The sequence below is a fragment of the Trichogramma pretiosum genome, unplaced genomic scaffold (assembly GCF_000599845.2).
Source record: "Trichogramma pretiosum strain Unisexual culture from Peru unplaced genomic scaffold, Tpre_2.0 scaffold34, whole genome shotgun sequence".
Classification (NCBI taxonomy): Eukaryota; Metazoa; Arthropoda; class Insecta; order Hymenoptera; family Trichogrammatidae; genus Trichogramma; species Trichogramma pretiosum.
The window spans coordinates 672,080-688,428 of NW_019641683.1; the positions used below are offsets into that span (position 1 = coordinate 672,080).

Consider the following 16,349-nt stretch of genomic DNA (forward strand, 5'->3'; position numbering starts at 1 on the left):
TAGTAAAACGCGGGGAATCAAATTATTCATTGTTTTCTAATTAATATAATAGTAGATTGCAGAGTATTAACAATTGAACATTAGCAAAAATAAAACTCAAGTGTACATTTGAAAAATATTTTATTCTAAAAATTGCTCTATTTTTTCCGACTAAATTTTACACAGTTATGTCTGATGCTGCTTAGGCTCTCATTTTGACATTTCAATACTCCATTACGGTCCACGTTCCTCACTTATCCGTCCGCTGATCAGTTCACACTTCACACTGTGTAAACTGTTCGTGTGCATCTATTACCAATCTATTACACATATAGGCTCACACGATACTTACACCTAAATGTAATAGAAGTTTTGACGTAGGATTGTAGACACACAAAAGCCTACCATTGAAGTAAACCTTCCATAATTCCTTTCTGCACTGGCCTGGTATCAATTAAAGTATTGAGCTTGTAAACATATTTGTACAGAACTTGTAAATTCATTAACTCTCTGCGAACTCTCAGTTTTAATTTTATATCCCCACAAATAATTAAACTTTGATTCAAACATGAGTGATCTACAAACACACAAATTGCAGCTTCAGCAGGTAAGCTATTGCCTAAACTTAACATAAATGTTAGTTTTTCAGTAGTATTAGACAAAATATTATTACGAAATGAGTAAAGTAAGGTTAAGTTTATTGTTACTATCAATTTAAAAATGTCTAATTCTATTAGTATTCATTCTGATGGAAAAAATTAGTTTTCATATTCGATAATCATGAATTATGCATATGACGGGTTACCTGAAAATTATAATTATCTAATAGTTTATATATAAATAATTTTTAAAATGTTATTTTTGCTTAATTAAATTTAATATCAATTCTTAATTGAATAATTTTTGTTTGATTATTAGGTCGAAGCTGCTTTAACAACTGATCCAGGAAATGAAGAACTAATAAAACTCAAGATTGATCTTGAAGAAATTATAGAACTTCATCAAGATTTACTTAAATCACAACAACAAGAAAAAAAGCAAACAGAAACTGATGAAGATGAAAAAAAATTACTTGCAGAATTAGCTGCTAAATGGAAAGTAGGTGATCAATGCATGGCTCTTTGGAGTGAAGATGGAAAGTATTATGAGGCTACAATAGATGCAATAAGTGAAGATGGATCTGTAAATGTTACATTCAATGAATACAAAAACAAAGATGTTACTTCGCTTAAGTGCTTAAAGTCAATGGCTAAACGTCCAGCATCGGATTGGGCTGATCAAAAATCAAAGTAAGTGATGCTTGAAATTACATGCACGTTTATTTTTATTAATTCTAAAATTTTAAATGACTAATTCTTTTTTTGTGATCCTGTTTGTGCTTACCATTGGGACTAATAATCAGAATGAAGTAAGATATTTTCCTATTATTAATAAAATTATATATACGTTACTTTTTGTAAATACCATTTTTTAATTTTAAAAACTAATTCTAATATAGTGAAGCCCATTTTACTTAGTTTATATTTTTACTCTTCAGGAAACTTCAAAATTCAGCTCTTGCGAGTATGGATCCTTTAAAGCAAAAAGAATATTTGAAAAAGAAAAAACAAAAAAAATTACAACGATTCAAAGAAATTGAGGAAGAACGAGAACAAGAGAAAAATAAATGGCTTGCATTTTCTACCAAAGCGTCAAAAAAAGGTGTCGTCAAAAAAAGTATATTTGCTACACCAGAAAATATAAATGGACGAGTAGGAATAGGTACCTGTGGTGTTAGTGGAAAAGAAATGACAAAATATACCAATGGTGAAAAGTGGAGACGAGGAACGTAGGCTATCTTAAATATCATGCTTTCTAATATTTTATTCAGGATTAGAAATTAATTGTATATTTTAATTATTTTATCAATAATAAGTTGAACTTATTTTTTAATAAGTTCTAATATATGCAATATTATAATTTATGTGTGTTTTTCATGGAACAATTATAGTAAAAATACAGTGTAGCATTTTCAAGTATAAATTTCAATTTCATAATTTTCATAATGTAATATCATTTATGAGAAAAATCAGTATCATCATTAAAAAACGTTTGCATCTAAATTTTGCATTGATCTGTAAATCGTCATTTTGAAACTGCATACATTTCGGTATTTTTAATAAGGAATTTTATTTCATAAAAAAATTTATTTGTTGTGCACAACAAATTTTTCATGTTAAACATAAACTCTGTATATAAAAACATTCATCAAGACATGGATCGTATTCTTTATGAGCATTAATTATTAGAGCATAATTATTTAAATATTTGATGTAGTTTAAATATATGCAAGATCAAATTTATAACAAAAGTTTATTCAATATGCCTTCTGCCATAAAGTTAAGACTAATGAATAAAAAATACTTCATTCGTTAATAAAAACTGTATTAAAATTGCATTATTAGTATAATTCATTACAGTTACTGATTCAATCATTTCGTTCAAGATTTTGATAATTATAAACAATACATAAAAATCAATGGAAGCTAGTGAGCGGCAACATTTTTTAATTACGATATTATTGGTAAGTAATCAAAATTTGTTGAAGCATTTTAAAGGAAAATTTCAATAAAAAGAATATTACATCAAAGATTTCTTTTTACCCTTTCATTGCATATTTTTAAATTTCATGTTTTCCACAAAACTTCACATATTCAGAGCCAAACATTGAAGCGATAGCTCTCAGCTGGTGTGCACATATTCAAATTATTAATGGCTCCAGTTGTAACCTGAGGTGAGGTAGTTGTAAAATAAGTTACCTTCGAAAATAAAAAACGAATAATACAAAAAATTGTACGAGTGTAAGTACTTTAATCACTTTAGTTACAATAGGTAAAATGCATTTTTTTAAAACTTGAATTTTTAGTAAATGCAAATGAAAGAAAAATGTTCATGCTCAGTGTAATGTACAAAAATGATTCACAAAAATGACTGCATTTCAGTGAAAGTTTTTTTTAAGAAGTATTTTAGCAAGAAAATTATTATTTTGGGTAAAAAAAAATATTTTGCTTAATCTAATGTCAAAATCAGTCAGAAAATTTTTGAAATTTTATCAAAAAATATTTTTTAAAAACCTATTGAGAGTTAATGTCTTCTCTCTGGGTGATACTGAAGAAATATATAATTAATTTAATCAGTGACCTTATGAGAGAATAGTTTTAATTTAGGCCACATTTTGACTACATTAATTGGAGGTAGAATTAACATAGCTTCGATGCAGGCCAATTCCCGTACGTTAAGAAAAATATCCGAAGTTTTAAGAGTATTTGAACCTCCGTCCCCGTGGAGCATCGAGCTTGTCAAGCGATGACTTAACTTACTTAGCCATTAAGTGGATAACACAAGAAGACGTATTGCATTGAACATAAATTCATATTGATCAAAGCTATTAATTATTTCTTAAAATTAAATCCTAAGATGCCTATATTTTTGAAAAGAAATTAAACCTTTTTTTAACAATTTACCTATAATTCATAAATTTATTTGTTTATATCAACATAAGTCTAGAAATTGAATTATTAGAAAAATGATAGCTGATAAGTAGGTTTTTATCTATTTACGTATTGCTATATACATTATTTAAATTACAACTTTCATATTGATATGTGTACATATAATTTTATTTTATATATAACACATAATAGGTTTATTGGGCAATCTGCAGCATTCAAGCTCAATCGATAACTTCATTTTCGTATACCTATATATATGTGTGTATTATATACCTATTATATATATGTATGTATATGTACAACTGTTGCAAAAAAGAGAAAGCGCGTGCGGGAAACACCGTTATCTCGTTAATATAAGAAAAAATGACGCGATATCGTTGAAAATACCTATAATAGCTTACGTCGTATAATCTTAAGAGAAACGAGTATTTTTAAGATTGATAAATCTGCGTCCACAATAAATAGAATACAAAAATCTGTCAAGTGTCAGGTGAGTTCCACGCATGCAACAGCTTTGACTGTCTTACATCATTTTGTAAATTAATTATGAGTCCTTAGTATTTTTCTTAAATCATCAATCTGCAACATGTTTTTTTATAAAAGAAAAACACATTTTCAGGAACCAACCAGTATTTTAGAAATTGTTATTACTTTTACAAAATAATCGAAAGATGAAAAGGTTAAATAAAAAGTGAATTGAATTAGAGTTCCTTGCAACATTAAAAATTTTTAAAATGAGCTCCTATGAAAGGCAAAATGACACTCCTGATGCCAATGATAAAGATGTCGATTGGTGTCGATATGGATTGGGTCAGTCTCAAAACTGCAGATCACCACAATCAGAAAACAGAAATCATGATCAACTGAGCTCTGAAATGTATCAAACTGGTCAAAATGAACTCTTTGCTCAAGAATTTGTAAGTTATATTAATAAGATATTACAATCATTTGACATTTTTGAAATAAATTAAATTTCAGAATGCTGATCCGTGGTGGAAGTCAAATTTTTTTATATCTCAACCAGTTTTGTTTGGAACTTGGGATGGAGTATTTACATCCTGTCTTATAAACATTTTTGGAGTCATTGTATTTCTGAGATCTGGTTGGATAGTTGGTCAAGCTGGTGCATTGAATGCTGTTGTAATAATACTTTTTTCTGGTAGTTACAATGCAATTATTTTTGTTTTATTATATCTCACTAATTTTCGAATAATTTTTTTAATTATTTGTTTCAGTATGTGTTGCATTAGTATCAGTCCTTTCAGCAGTAGGAATTTGTGAGCGATGTCGAGTTGAAAGTGGTGGAGTGTATTTTTTGCTATCACATGTATTAGGTTCAAGATTAGGAGGTTCTATTGGTTTATTGTACTGTTTTGGACAGGTTGAATTTTTTTTGCTGTATAATATTTACTAGCTATAAGAAATATAACTTTTTATTTCAATTACAGGCAGTGGGATGCGCCTTAAATGTATTAGGTTTTGGTGAATCAATGGCTGGACTAGTTGGTCTTCAAACTCCATGGGCTCAAAGGGGTTTTGCTTGTGGAGCAGTTATACTTTTATCAATAATCAATGTAGCTGGTGTGAAATGGGTTATAAAATTACAATTTATGCTTTTGCTTATTTTATTGATGGCTGGTTTTGATTTTATAATCGGTAGCTTCACTCATGTAAATCCAGGTATTCATTATTATGATTATTCTTTTTAATAAAAAGTTAATAATCGTGTAAATTTTTTTTATTAGAGGCTGGATTCAATGGTTGGTCAACTGAAATTTTGAGAAATAATACTTTAGCTGAGTTTCAAGAAGGTGTAAATTGGTTCACTGTTTTTGGAGTTTTCTTTCCTACAGTCACTGGTGTATTAGCAGGTATAAATATGAGCGGTGACTTGAAACATCCATCTAAAAATATTCCAAATGGTACCTTAGCTGCTCTTGGTGTCAGGTAATTTATAAAAACAATTTATGATTTAACAAGCCTGAAAAATCAAGTTTACTTAAATAGCAACCAAATGATTAATTTTTACTTCTTACAGTACAGTACTATACTTGTGCTTTTCCTTATTTCTTGCTGCAACCTGTACAAGACTCACATTACAATCCAATTACATGATTGCATCAACAGTATCTGCTATTTCTGTTCTTTTGCTTGCTGGGCTTTATGTTTCATCATTTAGTAGCTGCTTAGGGGCCATGTATGGGACACCTCGCGTTTTACAATCAATTGCAGGTCAAAATGTTATACCAGGAATAAGCTGCTTACAGAGAGGAGTATGTCATAACTTTTATTGAAAAGAAAATTCATTTGTTGAATCATGAAAATAATTTTTCTTTTAATAAAATCAATTTCAGAGAGGTCCTAATAAAGTTCCAATTTATGCAATGATAGTAGTTGCTACTGTTACACTTTCATTTATCATGGCTGGAGAAATTAATACGCTTGCACCAATAGTAACTATGCCATTTTTATTGACATATGCATGTATGGATTATGCATACTTTGCACTTGCACAAACATTTGACATAAGACATTCAAGGGAACAAAGATTCTCTGCTCAATCTGAATCAGCAGACAGAAGTTATGGTTCATCAGATAGACATGTAGTTGTGAATGTTCAAAATGATCTTGACACTTTATTTCCTGAAAGAACGAGTCACAAGAACCTTATTGTAACTAACTATTTTAAATTTTTAGTCATTATTAGATGAAAAAAATAAATATTAAAATATTTTTCAGCGTAATTCAAGTACAGACAGTAATGGTTTTGGAGACTCTTCCCCAAGCATTGACGAAAATAACAGTGTAGCTAGTGATACTCCAAAAAAAGTACATATTCATGGAAAGTTAGGAAACTGGTATAGTCCATTTTGCAATAGATGGGCTTCTCTACTTGGAGTTAGTTATAATTAATTTTTTAACTAATATAAATTAGTATCCTATTAATAATATTTCAAAATCTTTTAGGCCATGGTCAAATTACTGATAATGTTTTTAGTGCATTGGTATTATGCACTAGCTAATATTATTATTTGTTTCCTTGTTTGGAGCTATATTGGTCATGCTAATCCAGCCGTAAAACCTGGTATAGCCGCCGAATTTAAATTTTTTAAGTGGCTTAAACTTGCTGTTATGAGAATGATGGGGTAGGTTAATTTTTACTGTTTTATTCAAATACAACTGTTGAATATTTTTAAAATATGATTTATGTTTTAGTAAAAATGTTTATGACTATGAGCAAATTGTTGTAACTCCTGTGCATCCAGGAGTTACAACCAGTCAAGCCCAGTTAAATGAAGAGAATGAAGACTTTGCAGGAAGACGCAGATATCATCAAATAGCCAACGTTACAGGTCAATACATCGACGTACAATAATTGCATCTCGTCTTCTGTATTGTTTTTTTACAACAAAAGAGGAGAAAAAGAGAAAAATACTATTTTTTAACTCCTACGAATTATGCCATTGTGCTATCATCTGACTTAACTTCAATAGTGATAAATAATTGAGTGAGAAGAACGATTATTATTAAAATATTAATGGTCGTAAAATAAATCGTGAATTAATGAATCAATTTTGTCAGACATTGTGTAATTAACGATACTAGTTATGTAAGTATTTTATTTTTTAGGAATAATGATGATGACATTTTTTACGCACAATGTGTAAGAGTTAAGATGTTTGACCGTATGTATTTTATAATGCTGAATGTTTGAAACTGTAACTTATAACCAAAGAAAATGAGGGTCCACTTTTACATTCATTTTTATAGAATTATTATATTAATTTGTAGCTGTATGCTTGTGAGATTATTTGTTTATTTGTAGAAAGTACGTGATGAAAATAAATTACAATTAATTTTACACATTCATATATAGGTACAACTTTAGTGAAACAATGTCTAAAGATACTCTGTCTAAAGATTAAGAAAAAAAAAATTATATAAGTATTACTTATATTCATACAAAGATTGTTTGCCATGAAAAAAATAATACTTCTGAAATAACAAAAAAGTGTTTTTAATAAAAAGTCCATTAGCTGAGCCCAAATTATTATTTTCAACGCACACTTGGTTAAAATGTATTATACGTTTTTTTAATGAAATCAGCTGCTGCTTCGGCTATAGCCATAGTAGGAATATTTGTATGAGCATAAGGGATTTTTGGCATCACAGAAGCATCAATAACACGTAGTTTTCTCACGCCTTTTACCTGTAAAAAAATCAACTTATGCCGTGTGTTTTTAATTCCAAGATAAAAAATGTAAAGCACATTACGAATTGTACCGACTTTGAGTTTTGAATCAACAACGCTGCCCATACTGCAAGTGCCCGAGTGATGCCAAAAACTGATTGTTCTCGTTCTGTAAGCGCATTCCCAAAAGTCATTCGAAAACCTTTCGATTTTATTGCATCTTGCACCAGTTGGTGCGTGCAATGTTGGATTGTACTTTTTAAAAGCATTTGTTTTCATTACTTTCAACACCATATTAGCAGCTTTCACAGCGACTCTAACGTCATCTTTTTCAGAAAAATAATTCGGGACTACAACGGGATCATCCTTGGGATTAGAACTTTTGAGCAAAACCTGACCTCGGCTCTTTGGCTGAATGAGAATCGGTAAGAAATAAAATTCTTTCTTGCTAAGTATTGCTAACAAAATTTCAACATCAGGTACAGAATCTTCATCGTGGGGATTATCGATGTTCAGAAATGCTATACCCTCGCACAAGCTGTTGGAACTGATTGGGCCAGTTCCATTTTCCAAGTAACCCAACAGATAGTTGTTGGATAAATTGAAAATCTCTTGGAGGCCAAAACCAATATCTTGATCGACTTTATAACGCATCGATATGTAGCCAGCGTGGTCCATGAGATTTTTTCCCACCGGAGCATTTTGGATAAGATCGATATTAAGCTCTTGCAAATGCTCGGCCGGCCCTATACCCGATAGCATGAGAATTTTCGGAGATCCCAGAGGACCAGCGCTCAGTATTACCTCTTTCGTAGCCATTGCCGTGATCGTCTTAGCTGAAAATAACGAACTACTCTTCTCGAATTCAACCCCATAGGCAGTTTTGGTATTTGGATCGATGAGCACTTTGTTAACGCGACTGTGCAAAGTGACGAAGAGATTTTTTCTATCCTTTGCCGGGTTCAGATAAGCACTGTTTGAAGTAAGCCTTTTGCCATTTCTGTGATTCGTTTGCATGTAACTGAAGCCATTCGGACTGCGACCATTGAAATCGACGGGAGGCAGTCCCAGCTCCACTCCCGCCTCGACGAAGGTTTTCATGAGGATTGAGCTAAAATCGTAATTAACGATGTCAACGGGACCCTCAAAACCGTGTAGATTTGAATCAATGTTGGGCACCAGAGGTGCATTGAAACGTTCCATTTTTTTGAAGTACGGTAACATGTTATTGTACGACCAAATAGAGTCGTTTGTAATCTTGGCCCACTCGTTGTAATTTTCTCGATGGCCTGATCACATTCGAAAAGAAAAAGCAAAGAAAAATTATAATTTCAATCGTGAGAAAATGAATAAAAATAAACACCTCTAGTAGCAATCATAAGATTGACGGCGCTACTTCCTCCGAGACCTTTCCCCATGGGCAGTTTGCAATGGTGATTGACATTGGAAGTGCAATAATCGTCGGATCGTTCGGTCTGGTATCCCCAGTGCGAGAAGGGAAAGAAGCCAGCTCCCAAGGCCAGCAGAGGCACGTCGTGCAAATAATTTTCGTAGCCACCAGCCTCGATAAGCAGGACCGTGACGTTGGGGTTTTCCGTGAGTCTCGACGCAAGTACGCTACCCGCACTGCCGGCTCCGACGATCACGAAATCGTACTTTTGATTCTCCCGAGGAGTCGAGTCCGATACTTGCTCCGATTGGAAATTGACGTAATCTTTGCTGAATCGGGCAATATCGACAAATAGTGATGCTATCTTTTTTATACTGTCGAGGGTGCCACACTCAGATTTTCTCGTTAACGAGCCAATTATTAAAATTAAAAAAATAAACTTATTCATTGTGTTAAGATACATAGTTTCAACTTGGCAATGTATAAACTACCATGCAACACTGTGCAGCTCTATCTATTCAGAGCGATAAAAAATAAACTCGAAAATGACGTGAAAATTGCTACAATTACAACTTATGAGGCGTAATATTATCATGTCGTTGATTACTTACGGAGTCAAATACAATTTACAAGTATTTTATTCTAAAAATTTTCTAGATATTTCACAGAAATTTTTTCCTTTTTTTTCGACATCAGTGATTGATAAAAGTTTATTTCGATAGCGTAAAAAAATGTCTAAAAAATTACATACGTGAGTAATTGTGTATAGGAAGTTGGAGTAGATTAAATTTGACAGTTGGTTCGAGTAATCAATCGAAGTTTAGTTTTAGTTAGACACTGTTATATTAATAATAAAATTTACTCGTTCAATCCAAGTTCCAGTCCTTTTTAATGACGTCGGCCATTTTCTCGGCTATCATGAGAATAGGTAAATTAGTGTGAGCACTGGGTACAGTTGGCATGATAGATCCATCCACAACTCGCAAATTACGTATGCCTTTGACCTGTTGCAATGTATCGAAGCGTAAATCATGACTCGATGAAAATGAAAGCTAAGCCAAAGTGAAATAGCGTTATAGTTTAGTTACCAGCAATTTTGAAGTAACCACTGCCTCAGGATCATCGTCCTTTCCCATTTTACAGGTGCCACCGAAATGCCAGTAGCTGATGGTGTAGGTTCTGATGGCGCATTCCCAATAGCCGTCCGAGTCCCATCGATGGTGCTCGCAACCCGGCACTGGTCTGTCGTACAACTCGGAGCCGTAATTTTTCATGGACTCGGTCTTGGCCAGGGCTTGAGACAGCCTGACGGCTTTGATCAAACGTCGACGGTCGTCCGCGTGAGACATGTAGTTGGGCAAAATCTTGGGAGGATCGAAGGGATCTTTGCTGCTCAGTAATATCTCTCCGCGGCTCTTGGGCTGCAGCAGAGTCGGCCAAATCAAGCATCCCTGTTTGCCTCGGTTATGGGAGAAGTAGTCGTTCCAGTGCTCCTGCGTTATCCTGAAGGGCAGATGGAAAAAGTAGGCGTAGCCGAGCTGCAAGCCGCCAAAGGATATCTCGACGTCGGGCTCGGTGTCGGTGCTCGTTGGCTGGTCGATATCGACGAAGCCCATGTTCTCGATACCGGAGTCGACGGTGAACGGGCCGGTCCTGCGCGCGTTGAAGTAGTCGGCCGCCTGGTGATTCGACGAGTTGAAGAAGTCGCTCGCCGACAGGCCCGCGCCCTCGTCCACCAAGAGCGTCATGCCGGCGAAGGTCACGTGATCGATGAGATTCTTGCCGACGGGAGCGTCGCGCAGCAGCGGTAGGCCGTGCTCGCGCAGATGCTCCGCGGGCCCCACCCCCGACAGCATCAGGATCTTGGGCGTGCCGAGAGCCCCGGCGCTGAGGATGACCTCTTTGCGCGCCTTCACCCTGATGCGCCTTCTGAATCCGAGCAGGCTGCGCTTGCTGAACTCGAGGCCCTGGGCCAGCTTGGACTCGGGATCGATGAGCACCTTGCACGCGTGGCTGTTCATGCTCACGTGGAGATTGGCGCGGCCCTTGGCCGGTATCAGGTAGGCCCGATTCGTCGAGACTCGCTCGCCGTTGTCCTCGTTCGTTTGCGTGTAGTGCATGCCCTGCTGGACGGGGCCGTTGTAGTCCCTCGGCGGCAGGCCCAGCTCGCTGCCCGCCTCCACGAACGCGTCGGCCATTCGGCTGCGGAAGGCCGGATTGACTATCTTGATCGGCCCGTCGAATCCGTGATACTCGTCGTCGTAATCGGCCGAATCGACGCCGAAGTTTTCCAATTTCTTGAAGTACGGCAGAACCTCGTCGTAGGACCAAGTCTCGTCGCCGCTCAATCGAGCCCACTTGTTGTAGTTGTTCTCGTTACCTGCGTGCAATCGTAATTAGCTCGAGCTCGATCAATTTCGTGCTCGCTACCCCGAGCAAGCCAATTAGAGAATAGGACGCAGCGGTGTACCTCTGGTTGCGAGCATGAAATTGACCGAGCTCGAGCCGCCCATGACCTTGCCCACGGGCAGCAAGCAGCGACGATCGCGCATACCGAGGCAATACTCGTTCGAGCGTTCGGTCTTGTAACCCCAATTCGTCAATGGATTCAACATGACTAGGATCGCCAGAACAGGAATGTCCATGATGAGCTGCTCGTAGCCGCCGGCCTCGATCAGCAGCACCGTGACGTTCGGCTTCTCGCTCAGTCTGGCGGCCAGAGTCGCCCCGGCCGTCCCCGCGCCCACGATCACAAAGTCGTACTCCTGATTTTGCGACGGCGTCGTGTCTCTCACCTGCTGACTCAGATAGACCAAGCTCTGGACGACGAAGCCCGCGGCACCGACCACAAAGTCCGCCAGTCCATCCACGTAATCGAAAATAGTGACCGATGAGCAAGGCCTCGGCGAGCACGAGAGTAACGTCAAAATAACGAATGGCAGTAGCCACTTGGTCATTTTATTCGATGGCTTGATGCTGCAGCAATCGATAGGGTGACTTTTACGCATGCGACACGACTTTAAATGTTTTACTAACCGAGAACTTACAATTTATATACGGAAAATAATGAGTTGCGCTACGACTTGCAATAATATCATAATACTCCGACAAATAATATCTATACGCATACTTTCAAGTTCATTGTCGTAAGTTTTATTGCACTTGCTGTGACGAAAGACCTGAATTATATAATACAACTACTTTTGTCAAATAGCTCGGAATATTTTTCATTCGTTAAGTGGCTACGTAGTTAAGAGTTAATAATGATTACGATTTAATTTTTACAACAATTCAACCGAAGAGAAGTTACGTGAAATAATCTCTGTTAATTGAGTGTAATGGTGATACAGGTTGGTGAAACTTGAATGGAAAATTTATTTATCCATTGATATATATATATATATGTATAAAAAACCAAACATGATTTGAACAGTATCAGTTGTCGTCGTTCTAAGAATAAGTATAATAAATACTGCGTCGAAAATATCCGACTATCGGCGCATATAAGTACTGAACGAATAAAAAAAATAGTCTAAAGATTAATAAGCCCGATTTAAAATTAGTATCGATCCTGCCAATTGCATGGATCTGTTGATTCAGTCGAAAAATTCCTCAAAGTCAAAGGGCTGGCCGAGTTTACGCACTTTCTTGAGCAAGTGGGGCTTAATGACCAGAGCATTACCTATGGTCTTGGCCAGAGTTTCCGTCTGATTGAGTACCAGCAGCGGTATACCCTCGAGTTTGTGTACGTATACGGTGCCTTGATCGTCTCCGCTAACGATCTGTTTGCCAGTCTTTGTAAATTCGAGCTGGGTGATCCGCGCTCTCGCCGGCGCCACTTCCGTCACCGAAGCCGGACGATGCGATTTCCGTTTTATGTCCCAAATGCAGACCTGCAACACAACCAACGGACTTGGGGCTGGTGTTTTTGTTTTGTTTATCGGAAGAAAAAAATTGACAAGGACCGAGACCTCGTTCAGGCTTGCAGTGGCGAATATCGTGGAAATTTTCGGACACCAAGTGGCCGCGCTGACACTGGTCATGCGCGTGCTGAATTCCATCAGCGGCTCGGTCACCCCCTCGGCCCAGATGCGACAGAACCAATCGGCGCCGCAGGTCAGAAAGATCTTTTCGCAGAACGGCGAGTACTGCATGGTGTAGCAGGCTCCGTCGTGAGCGAGAAAGTGATCCAGGTAAAAGTCCGGCTGATCGATGGAGCAGCGCACGATGGCCCCCTCCTCGGTGCCGACGTAGAACTCGTTCGGGCTCTTGGGGTGCAGTCGCAGAACTCTGATGCCCGTGTGCCGATTGATCGGTACCTCTGTGCCACGACTGTAGTTGGTACGTCGAATTCCTTGAACGTGACCTGCTCACAGGGTACAGTAATTGTCTTCGTCCACTCTGTGTTCTAGTCGATATATAATATTGACCTTCGATACACTGCAGCCGGATGATTTGGTGTGGAACGAAATCAGCCTCTTCCGAATAACAGTAGTACAGAATTCGACCGTCTTGATTGCCGGCGAAAATTTGCTCTTCGGCATTATCCTTCAAAAATCGATTGTCCTTCGTTGTCCACCATCGGACCTGATAATTCATAATGTCGTAAAAGCATATTACGATACGTTAGACTCGAGATATTGATACGTTAGACACGAGTTTTATAGCAAGCAGTGCTATAAATTTAACTTTTGGTAAGAAAAATCAGGCAAGAATCGCGCATCTGTATCACCTGCCAATGCGGTTCGAACGTCGGCGAATACTTTCTGCCAGCCTCGCGAACGACGGTCAGTTCCTTTTCGCTCACGTCGATTATGCGAATCATGCCGTCGTAGAAGCCGACGGCGAGCAAGTTTGGATCGGCCTTGCTCCAATCCAAATCGCTTACGGGGCTATTGAATTGAAAACTTCGATCTGGCAGGCTTGGATTTTTTATCGACCAAATGAGTATGAGGCCTTCCGAGGGTTGCGATTTTTGCTGCTATCGAAAATGACACTGGCTTAAAATGTACCATTTCCAAGGACACGCCTTGTTTACGTGAAAATGCAAACCTTCTGATCGCGATTCGCCGATCCGTAACCAACCGCCAATATTGTATCTTTCAACGGGTTCCACTTGAAAGCTGCAACCGTTTTACCGTTGATAAGCTCGTTCTCGTGCTCCCAGAGTAACTCCAGGCCGTAAACGAGCTCGAAATCTGGATCGCACGGATCCGACTCGATGAGGCCGAGGAAGTTTTTTTGAGCAACGTCGTAGGTTTTGCTTGCCAAAATTCGCAAGGCCGTCCGAACAACGTCTTGAAATGTCTCCGTATTCATCAGTTCGGCCATTTGCTGTTCGAGCTCATCCATGTATCTATAAGCATATGCTCGTTTAGCTGCTTCTTTTTTATCTATTTTCGGGGCTGGAAATTTGAACCGATTTATCTGAAATATATATTTTAGAGAAGAGATCTAGAAATCAACTGAGAAAATGACAAAAAAAGTAATGCTAACTGTACAAGTACCTCATTTGTCTTTTTTGATTCGACTGTTTCATCGGATTTACTCGGGTGGATATCGTTTATTTGATTAAAGGTGTCATACATAACCCAGTCGTTGACGAATGTCCCGCAATCGCGACGACTTTTGCGCTTGGCATGAGTCCCGATGGTCTTGTAGTACTTTTCATACGTTTGAGTTTCCGCGTTGACAGTCTTACGACCTTTTCCTTCCCTTATGCATTGGTATTTCTCGTTTTCTCGCAATAGGACTTGAGCTTCCGGTGTATCGGCGTACTCAATTAACTGAGGTAGCTCGAAAAGAAACATCGTGTCCGTTTCCTTGAGCAGTATGGAAATTTCATCCTCTAGATCGAGCTCTTCCTCTTCTAATCTGCAAAATTAAGCAAAGGATAGCTGCTTACATCAACTAGATGCAAGTGAATTAGCCGCTCGTTTGCATACCTGGACAAGTGATACTGCGACGGAGCATCGAGAGCTACGACGACATCTTGTAAAACGAGTGGCCGCGTCGGGCTTCGAGGGCCGAGGTCTTCTTCGACCTTATCCGTTTTAGCGTTCGCATCGTCGATCGTGTAGGCGGACGAGAAGGACGATAATGTGGCGAAGCTCGGGCGCTGCGTCTCGACTTTGGAAGATTTGTCGTAGGGATCGGCGACGACGGGATCGAAAGCCGTCCGGCGCTCGCCCAGCTGACCGATCGTCGCGTGCAGCGGATGCACCAGATTTCGGGGAGTGACGTCGTCGCCGCTGTCGAACACCCGCAGTCGGTCGCGTTTTTGCAGCAAAGTCGTCGCTGCCCCGCCTGGTCGAGTAATCTGCAACAGCCGATTAATTTATATTTTCACATATCAATTGATATCTGGGAAAATTTGCCTCGACACTTTACCGGAGTCGGTTGATACCTCGAAACCCTTGAACTACGACGATTCAGACGGCCCCCCCGAAATGCCATTGAAACCGATCTGTTGTATTGTGATGACATGATGGATGGTGCAATGGATATTGCTGTTTTTTTTCGCATTTTATTGCTTTATTATCGTCTTCTTGCTTTATTCGTTTATTTATCATCTGCGTAAATGATTATGAAAATTCAATATTATGAAAAACTGTTATAACGGATAAAATTATATCCGTTACAACAGTAATAGTACCTAAACCGTATCCAAGTACGGTTTAGGCGGACCGTATCAAAATACGGTTTAGGTACTAAGAACAGATAATTGTACTAACAGGCAAATAACTAATCTATGATCGACCAAACTTCAGATAGTACAATGGATACAATATACTGTTTGTTAAAGTAACAATGAAATTGGATTTTTATAAAAAAAAGTATTTCAAACTAAAATACGATAATATGGATAAGACAAGGAATGATTAAATGATTTAAAACAACACTTTTTTGAAAATGAAACTCGTGATCTTTACGCCTTCTTCAATATAATCACCTCGTATAAATGATTAAAATACTCTTGGAACAATAAATTCGAGGTGTATATTTTTCGTGGTCGTTAGTTACAATTAGTCATGTATTATATTAATGTAATACTAAGACAGAAAAACTTCAATGTTTTATTTTTAACAATTTTCAGATACAAACGACCATCGTAAAATAAGTATTGCATAGTAATTTAAATCTACACTGAGAAAAAATTTTTTTGCGCAAATGAATATATAATTTATTATAGAAATAAATGTAATTGAATCAACAACATGATGGTTTAGTTGAACTAACCAATGATTAAGTTCATGTTACAAAATAGTTTTTAATGGAAATAATAATTTCTTTTTTT

The 16,349-nt window shown here is 37.5% G+C and overlaps 5 protein-coding genes and 1 non-coding gene across 6 annotated transcripts; 2 read left to right on the plus strand and 4 right to left on the minus strand.

Annotated features, from left to right (window-relative positions):
• Positions 1-104: 104 nt before the first annotated feature.
• LOC106660381 (survival of motor neuron-related-splicing factor 30) lies at positions 105-1,903 on the plus strand. Its single transcript, XM_014383328.2, has 4 exons — positions 105-586; positions 898-1,268; positions 1,382-1,387; positions 1,517-1,903. Exons 1-4 carry the CDS (start codon positions 548-550, stop codon positions 1,809-1,811), a joined length of 711 nt encoding a protein of 236 aa, XP_014238814.1. The 5' UTR covers positions 105-547; the 3' UTR covers positions 1,812-1,903.
• A 1,200-nt stretch (positions 1,904-3,103) lies between these two features.
• Positions 3,104-3,245, minus strand: LOC111694156. Its single transcript, XR_002763568.1, has one exon. It is a non-coding gene; the product is annotated as a small nucleolar RNA SNORA16B/SNORA16A family (small nucleolar RNA).
• Positions 3,246-3,778: 533 nt separating this feature from the next.
• On the plus strand, positions 3,779-7,511 carry LOC106659749 (solute carrier family 12 member 8). The gene is made up of 11 exons (XM_014382439.2): positions 3,779-3,960; positions 4,090-4,387; positions 4,449-4,629; positions 4,706-4,851; positions 4,919-5,150; positions 5,216-5,417; positions 5,509-5,743; positions 5,825-6,142; positions 6,210-6,368; positions 6,438-6,616; positions 6,687-7,511. Exons 2-11 carry the CDS (start codon positions 4,205-4,207, stop codon positions 6,844-6,846), a joined length of 1,995 nt encoding a protein of 664 aa, XP_014237925.1. The 5' UTR covers positions 3,779-3,960; positions 4,090-4,204; the 3' UTR covers positions 6,847-7,511.
• LOC106660260 (glucose dehydrogenase [FAD, quinone]-like) lies at positions 7,512-9,537 on the minus strand. The gene is made up of 3 exons (XM_023461086.1): positions 9,026-9,537; positions 7,759-8,951; positions 7,512-7,680 (listed from the first exon to the last, which is right to left on the minus strand). The coding sequence occupies exons 1-3, from the start codon at positions 9,513-9,515 to the stop codon at positions 7,543-7,545; spliced, it is 1,821 nt and encodes a 606-aa protein (XP_023316854.1). The 5' UTR covers positions 9,516-9,537; the 3' UTR covers positions 7,512-7,542.
• LOC106659653 (glucose dehydrogenase [FAD, quinone]-like) lies at positions 9,500-12,057 on the minus strand. Its single transcript, XM_014382332.2, has 3 exons — positions 11,523-12,057; positions 10,141-11,432; positions 9,500-10,056 (listed from the first exon to the last, which is right to left on the minus strand). Exons 1-3 carry the CDS (start codon positions 12,007-12,009, stop codon positions 9,919-9,921), a joined length of 1,917 nt encoding a protein of 638 aa, XP_014237818.1. The 5' UTR covers positions 12,010-12,057; the 3' UTR covers positions 9,500-9,918.
• Positions 12,058-12,648: 591 nt separating this feature from the next.
• LOC106660187 (WD repeat-containing protein 78-like) lies at positions 12,649-15,538 on the minus strand. Its single transcript, XM_014383110.1, has 8 exons — positions 15,443-15,538; positions 14,998-15,371; positions 14,560-14,926; positions 14,105-14,479; positions 13,785-14,033; positions 13,483-13,639; positions 13,024-13,418; positions 12,649-12,945 (listed from the first exon to the last, which is right to left on the minus strand). Exons 1-8 carry the CDS (start codon positions 15,536-15,538, stop codon positions 12,649-12,651), a joined length of 2,310 nt encoding a protein of 769 aa, XP_014238596.1.
• Positions 15,539-16,349: the final 811 nt, after the last annotated feature.